The 7,813-nt window shown below is 40.0% G+C and overlaps 1 protein-coding gene across 1 annotated transcript; it reads left to right on the forward strand.

Annotated features, from left to right (window-relative positions):
• Positions 1–3,750: 3,750 nt before the first annotated feature.
• Positions 3,751–6,135, forward strand: msx2b (muscle segment homeobox 2b). The gene is made up of 2 exons (XM_034139762.1): positions 3,751–4,244; positions 4,784–6,135. Exons 1-2 carry the CDS (start codon positions 3,851–3,853, stop codon positions 5,233–5,235), a joined length of 846 nt encoding a protein of 281 aa, XP_033995653.1. The 5' UTR covers positions 3,751–3,850; the 3' UTR covers positions 5,236–6,135.
• The last annotated feature ends 1,678 nt before the right edge of the window (positions 6,136–7,813 follow it).

A 7,813-nucleotide genomic window follows, 5' to 3' on the forward strand; every position in this document is an offset into this window, starting at 1 on the left:
AAGTGGGCATCAATCTTTCACGTTACAGGAGGCCTCATTCTCTGGCTCCTGAATAGATCTGTCTCCAGTGTTAAGAGCTAATTGGCCCTGGCGCCATTGTAGCATTCAAGGTAGTCATTTAGGTGCATTACAGGCGGAGGGCTTGGGAAGCTCAGAGAGTGAGAGAGAGAGAGGGTTGGATTTTGTGACAGCACTTAGATCATTTATGTGAGTAAAAACTATTTGATAACATTGAGTCTGCTTGTGTGAATGTGTCACATACTTATTTACAACATGTCCCATTAGTTTGACAAGTCTCAATGAGAAGAATGTAACTGCATTCTGTGAATAGTAATATGCATGGGTGTGTACGCAAGTTTAATATAATGGTTTATGTAATGTCGGTAAAGTCATGATTCGTAACAAATGGTATAGTCCAAGCTCATATTTTTTAAAGTGAAATAAGTTGATTTCACATTTGTGAAAATGTTATACAACTTATAGTATAACAGTGAAAGAGTGCAGCACATTCAGCCACATTTGTATTGTTTAATATTAGATTATACAATAAAAAAACAGATATACAGATATACTTTATAATGATATTGGAAATATATTCTTGTTAACATCATTATACAGTGAAAGTGAGGTTCTAAACTTAGGAAGAGAATTAGAAGAAGGAAATAAAAGCAGAAGAACTTCAAGAGGAACTTACAACAATATTGGTAGGATGACACATATTTACATGCTCTAAAGGTACTCTACTCTTTACATTCTATCATGGTACTTCCCCAAAGTTGTACCCAGTAGGTATGAGTTTGATGGTAACATTTGCTGGTATGATGGCATGAATGAGTGTTTTAATGGGAATGTAAATAGTGTGTGAGTGCGGCACAGACTGCTGATTATCCAAACCAAACATTCCACCACTTCAAAGCGGCTGCTGTAATTACAATGCTCTGAGGTGTGCCCGACCCACACAACCAGAGGCTTCACAGACTGCTCTGTCACACACACACATACACACGCACATACTGTACTGTACGGACATCCACACTGTACACACACACAAACATGCTCAGACAAATTGCTTTAGCTATTATCAGGCTTAAATGATATCATGGAAAAAAGGAAGTGGGATGTGTGGGTAATTTTGCTACACCCAGGAGAGCACCTCTCTCATTTCTCCTCCTCCTCCTTCCTTCCTTCCTTCCTCCTTTTCACTAAATCTTTTTTGTCTTAGATCTGCGGTTTATTTATGTCAGGACTCACGCATTCCCACGTTCAAAGTGCACATCAGACAACATCACCTCAGATTGAATATGAATTAAGCTGGCCATGACATTGAGGTGTTGTCAGTACAGGCAGCAGCATGTGTTGGTGCCAGATGGGTTAGACAAATAAGATAATTAAATGTGCGAAAGCAGTTTCTGCTTCGATTGATACCTCTTGAAACAGGTTTGAAAGATAAATTAGAACACATGCCAAGAATATCTTATCTCTTAGTAGAACTTACTTTCATGTGCTGTGTATCCTTTGCTAACCTTTCAAATAATATCTTAGATATTAGAAGATATGTTTCTATTGACTCTTGGAACCAACACAGAAAGAAAGCATGTACGAAAGAAAGAAAAAAGACATTCAGAGAGAAACAAACAAACAAACAAACAAAAAAAAGAAAATAAGAAAGAAAGAAAGAGTTAGATGAAATAGATAGAAATAAATGACTAAGTTGCCTAAGGAAACATAAAAACAGTGCAAAAAGGATAAGGGTGGAAAGGAGGAAACACGCCAATGACAGTCGGCAACAAACAAGTTTTGTGGATAATGACTGACAAGGTGCCTGCAGGGCGTGCGGGCACAGCCAGAGAGAAAGAGAGAGAGGGGTGGAGGGGGGGGGAGGAGGAGGATGGAGGTGGGGATCCTGAACAGAGCTGAAAAAAAGGCAACAGTTTCTCCCCTGAGGAGTCAGTCCTTTCATCTGGCCGCTCACTGGCGCCTTCACAAACCTCTGATTGTCTGTGAAATAACCCCACTTTATTAAGGCAGCAGTGGCGGCCTCCTGGGAACTGAGCTCTGCTCCACACACAAGCTGCTAACGCCTGCTGGCTACATGTAAAATATGCTGGGAAAAAAGTAGAAGTGTTCACTGTATGTATACATCGAGGGAATGTCGGAAAATGTTTGCAGGGTGTCCTTTAAAGAATGGGTGCATTGAAAACAGTGAGTTTTAAGGAAAACTATCTGGAAATCAACTTGTGGGAGGCTGAAATAGTTCTGCACTTAAGGCTTTGCGAGAAGGACACACACAAAAACATATATTCTCCTTTCTCACCACTGAGATATTTGAGGAATATAAGAAGGGATCACGCCTTGTGATGTAAAAAATTGCACGGGTGTTACATATGAGCAATTAGGCGGCAGATACAGTATAAGTACTAACACAGGCATGACCATGGGAAAAATCTTAAGATAAGAGAAACATCCTTTCAGCTACAAATATTTCAACCGTCATCAAAGGACCGTTTATTCAGATAATCTGCTGGAACAAGCGTAACAGTCTCAATCAGGAGTCAGGGCACTTTCATCTGACATAACGTGAAATTGTTCATGAAAATATCACAATGAGCTTCTTCATGAGGATCACAATGAGCAACTTCATGTCTAATGTGAGTAGAGAATGGGACTGAATCATAGGACAAAAACACGAATGTATCAGCAACATGGGGATGTCACGTCTAGATTGTCTATCTAGTCACACCTCAGAGACCAGCTGGACTTTAAAAAACAAATCTGTAATTAAGTGATCTTATTAACATTGTTACTTGAGTGTGACTTATTTATAGAACATGACACAGCAATATTGGGAGTCTCAATGGAAAGTCCCAATAAAGGGAACAGTAAAAAAAATCACACTGACAGATACAGAAGAAAAACAGATCAATTTTCCATCCCGGGTTTAATTCTCTATAATTAAGCACATGGGGACTGTGTCGATACACATGCAGTCTCATCAGGTTACAGTTAAAGCTAATCCATTACAGAGGATTAACTTGTCATAATACTGTGGCACATCTATTGTTTTCTTGCAGCTACCTTTATTCACTTTTTAAACCAAAGAGGGTGAAAGTTCTCATCAAGTTTTCAAAGCAATCTTGATTTTAAACAAACAAAATGAAGCTGCAGATCTCAAGCTGTATTTAAGACACCCATCTGGACATGTTTACTTAAATTATACTGATCATCTGATAGGAGGACAAAAGTAATTGTAATATATCATTTTCAAAGTTGAATTTGGTTTTAAAATATATTAAACAAAGATGGAATTAAATATGTTCTTTTTTCATGGGGCTTTAGGGGCTGCTTTAAAGTCGACTACTCCTCTAAACCTTCAGAAATGTAGGTTTTTGTATTTTGTAAATATTATTTTAATCTTGGAGTTGGTACAGCTCACTGAATGTAGCTAGCTAGAATAACAATAGGCTACGTCTATTCATAAATCATTGATTCAATAATTAATATATAAATTCAAATGAACCAGTTATCCTAAATGACACAGAATTGGTAGTTAATGTGTGGTTCAACTTCAACCACAACATATGTGGCATATTTTTAAAATAAGGCATCCTTTAGTATAAAAGTGTGTTCAATTCTCAAAACAAACCAAGAGGTTTCAATTTCCCACAGTCCACGAAGGCAGCATCTGCTCACTCATAAACATTTCGGGCTGCACTGATTGGTCAAAGTTGATCCGTGTCAACGTGATGCGTCTACTTACTCCCACAAAGTACTTGACAGCTCCACAACATAGCACGCTCCGGAGCGGCTCTCACCTGGCCTCACTTCGACTGTTTCGCCACCTGTTTTTCGGATGAACCCTGGAGGAGAGATGGCTTCTCAGGATACCTTTAACGAATTGGGGTGCAGCTCTTCCGAGGAGGACAGTAACCGTGCGGAGGGGAAGGAGGAGAAGACCTCTCCGGTGGTGCGCCGGCACCATCCGTTCAGCGTGGAGGCGCTGATGTCCGGCATGAAGACGAACACTCGCAGCGGGGAGTCCATCCGCTGTAAACCGGAGGGAGGCTCGGTGGCGGTGTCTCCTACAGGTCTAAATTCCCTGTTTCTGTGTCGAGAGACGTGTAGTTCTCCCGGAGGAAGCCGTAAAAGCTTAACAGCTGTACCTTCGTCGCCGGTTAAGTCCGAGGCATCCGAGTCAGAGGACTGCACGCCCTGGGTCACTAACGGCGCGTTTTCCACACAGCCTCGTGAGTTTTGACTTGCACTATGAAACTTGGAGGATTTTAATAGATGTGTTAGACAAAAAGCCAACATACAGCTTGCTAAATCAGAGTTACCTTGAAGCAATAGCCCATATTCGGCAGATTGGGTGAAGAGGATACAGTTCATTATGTCTCAGCATTGTTTGCAGTTCACTGATAGGCTCTCTAATTCTCAACAGACTGATGTGCTGTAAATAGATCTCTTGTTAGACCATTTTCTTTAAATAAAGGCCTAAAGAAAACAAAAAAGTTGCTCTATATCATTCAGATTTTAAGTGCTATTAATGTGTATAGGAGTGGGCCTTTTCATAGCAACATATAATATGTGGCATATTACAAAAAAAGTAGCCTTTGAGAAGGGATAAGATTTTCCATGAAGCCTACTTTTTGTTATGATGATGTTGTTTGGCATTTTCCAATGACTGGCGGACTGGAAAAAGAGAGAGGGTTTCTAAATGCAACAAAGATCCTAACCCTAACCCTAAATCCAACTTTCAACCTTTCTTTATTGTTTTTTCTTGCAGGCCCTGGCGGCCCTGGTTGCCCGTTGAGGAAACACAAGACCAACCGAAAGCCTCGCACTCCCTTCACCACATCTCAGCTCTTGGCCCTGGAGAGGAAGTTCAGGCAGAAGCAGTACCTTTCCATCGCAGAGCGGGCCGAGTTCTCGTCCTCCTTGACCCTGACAGAGACCCAGGTGAAGATCTGGTTTCAGAATCGCAGGGCAAAAGCCAAGAGGCTCCAGGAGGCCGAGCTGGAGAAATACAAGATGGCTGCAGACGCTAAGACGGTGGCAGTGGCGGCCGCTGCTGCTGGAGGTTTACACCCTGGCTTTACGTTACCACTATCGCTGGGCATGTCACTGTATGGACAGTCGTACTCTGCCTACCACCATCACCACAGACCCCTACTGCCCATTTCACCTTTAGGACTGTACGCCTCTCCTCTGGGCTACAGCATGTACCATTTATCATAAAAATGGAAATATAACTGACTATGGTGAAATGTGTTTCAGTGGATTCCCAAAAATGGACACAGAGGACGTCTGACATTTTAAAAATCAATGTTTATAATATATCTACTGCATAAGGAGTGTTTGAATCCACTTTCCGAGCACTTCAAGTCTAATAAGAAATCTATTTTTTCCTACATCAAGGATAAAAGCAAACTTTAGATGTCCTCTGGCCCCTTTGGACTGACTGTTTACATGACTTGTCTTTAAGAAGAGGGGCGTTGCTGTCCGGCTGTTTGTACTCTTCACTTGTTTACTTCTGCCGTAATTGAGCTGGGTGAGGACTTGCACACAAAAATACAAGTACAACAAATACAAGTACAACTTTTTAATCAAGCCTTTCTCTTCATTCGATACAGTGCCTTGTGATGAAAAGAGCCTTAATATCAAGACAATTTGCGCACTTGTGTGAATGATGAGTGTTTCAGCAACTCAGGCCAAATAAAACATATCTCTGAAGCACTCTTTCAATTCTATAAAAGTGTCTGCCTTGAAAAACTGCTCCATGGAAAGCGTACTAATTCAGGTAGCTTTCTAAGACAGGAAGGTTTAAACCTATAATTATTGATCACAATACAAACTTTACACTAACTTTTCTCATCTCTTGTAGCAATAAAAAAACAATCCTAAACTCCATCATTTCCTTTTAGAGAGCGTGGACATATTCTCTTTCTATAATTAAGCTGGAATGTATGAATGTCTCATGTTGTGTGTATATATGTGAGAATATGGTAAAGGTTCTAACCAAAAATGTATTTATATTGTTCTTCCCTTTGAAAGGGCATATATTGTGCTATGCAATTTATATTTTTCCCCCAATGTTTATTATTCACATGAACAAAACAATTAAAGCTTTTAAGACTGTTTCCTTTAAATTAATGACATTTACTGTAATGTACGTGTTGCAGCAATATGTAGACATGTGCAGCTACGGTCGCTTAGGATCTTTCAAAAATTGTCATATTTCAGTAGTTTACCAGGGAACTTAACTATTTGTAGCTAGAGTTGTTCTCTTTGTTTGGTTTAATCCTGTGCCCAACCATCCTTTATAACAGTGGTCAGTTCAACGCAATGTTTGACAAATCATAAATGCATCGCCGTTATCTACGCAAATTTCACAGATAGTTTCCGTAACTACTGAGCGTTCATTTACCACACCAGTCAAGCTTTTCTTTGGTGTAGATATACTTTTATAATGATGTTTTGTTTGTACAGAAATACCATGTGTCATCTCTCTGGCAATCATTTACTCTGTATTTATGACCATTATGGAGTTATTCAAGTTTCACAACAGGAGCGTGAGAACACACAACAGCATTTATCTCTATAATAGGTGAATGTGTTGGCAATTAGGGATTAACAACCCAAAACTATTGTCTGTAATTGTACCTTTTGTCAAATCATTATATTTCTCAACCTCACCAGTAATTAGCAGCAACAATTACTGTTCGTTTAACTGGAAAAAATCCATAAGACTAAGTTTGCCTGTGTCCGAAGTGTTGATTTACAAAACTTATATAATATCAGGTTACTTACAAACTAAAAACCTATTTTATTACTGCCCTAATCCTCATCAGCATTGTGTTCTTCCTGCCTCATTACATTTATATTATTGACCACTGTGGACTAAGGTTTGAATTAGCCATATTCCAGAGAGGAGCCGCAGGGTGACTTTGGTGGCGTGTGAGGCTGCTAAAAGATGCCTGCACTTTGTTGCAATTATATGAGCAGCTTACAACTTCCGTGTGACTTTGATGTAACGAGGAAATCGTTTATAGGCAGCAGCGTATTTATGAGGTTCCCCTTTAATCAGAACAAGGCAGAGGGAACTGGCAGGCGAAGAGAGTAGCTTACACAGACAAGCAATCAGCCTAATGAAGTGCAGATTGGCAGGAGCGGCTCCGAGTCTCTTGTGAAACATCAAGTTTGTGCTACTTATTGAAGGGGTGTTGTATTTCAGCACTGGATAATTCAGTAAACTGTCTGTCTGTTGACGCTGGCGCTGCGAGGATCTGTTTTTGTCATTGTCGGTTGCTGGTCGTCTGACAGTGATCGGGCATGTTTGTGGTTTTGTATGTTACTTAAACACAACATGTGACTGAGTTCCTCAATGTCCATTAGTCTTTGGCTTGTCTCCTGCCTCCTCTGGTGGCTGTTTCTCATATAGCATCATGGGACAAACCTTCCTTCCTGCTTTTTGCCCTTGTTGTTCTTTGAAGTGCCTTGTGAGTAACATTGGTTTGAGCTTTAAGGCTGATAACAGACTCTGGGTAAATTAAACACAATATGATGAAAAGAACTATGAAAGAGAAGCTTTTCATGGCAGAAAAGGTTACGTTTTCTTTGCTCAATTTATGCTCAAATGCCGGTCCAAAAAGGAACACCAGCTACAAAATATGAAATACATGTACATTTATATAGTTCTGCATAAAGGTCTATGTATTACATGTTTTCATCTGGTTGTACCTGGTATATTTATATATAAACTATATTCAGTGGAGAATCCCACAATCTTTTGTATTCATCATCTTTGGCTAAAGCA

Source organism: Trematomus bernacchii, unplaced genomic scaffold (assembly GCF_902827165.1).
Source record: "Trematomus bernacchii unplaced genomic scaffold, fTreBer1.1, whole genome shotgun sequence".
In the NCBI taxonomy this organism is placed as follows: Eukaryota; Metazoa; Chordata; class Actinopteri; order Perciformes; family Nototheniidae; genus Trematomus; species Trematomus bernacchii.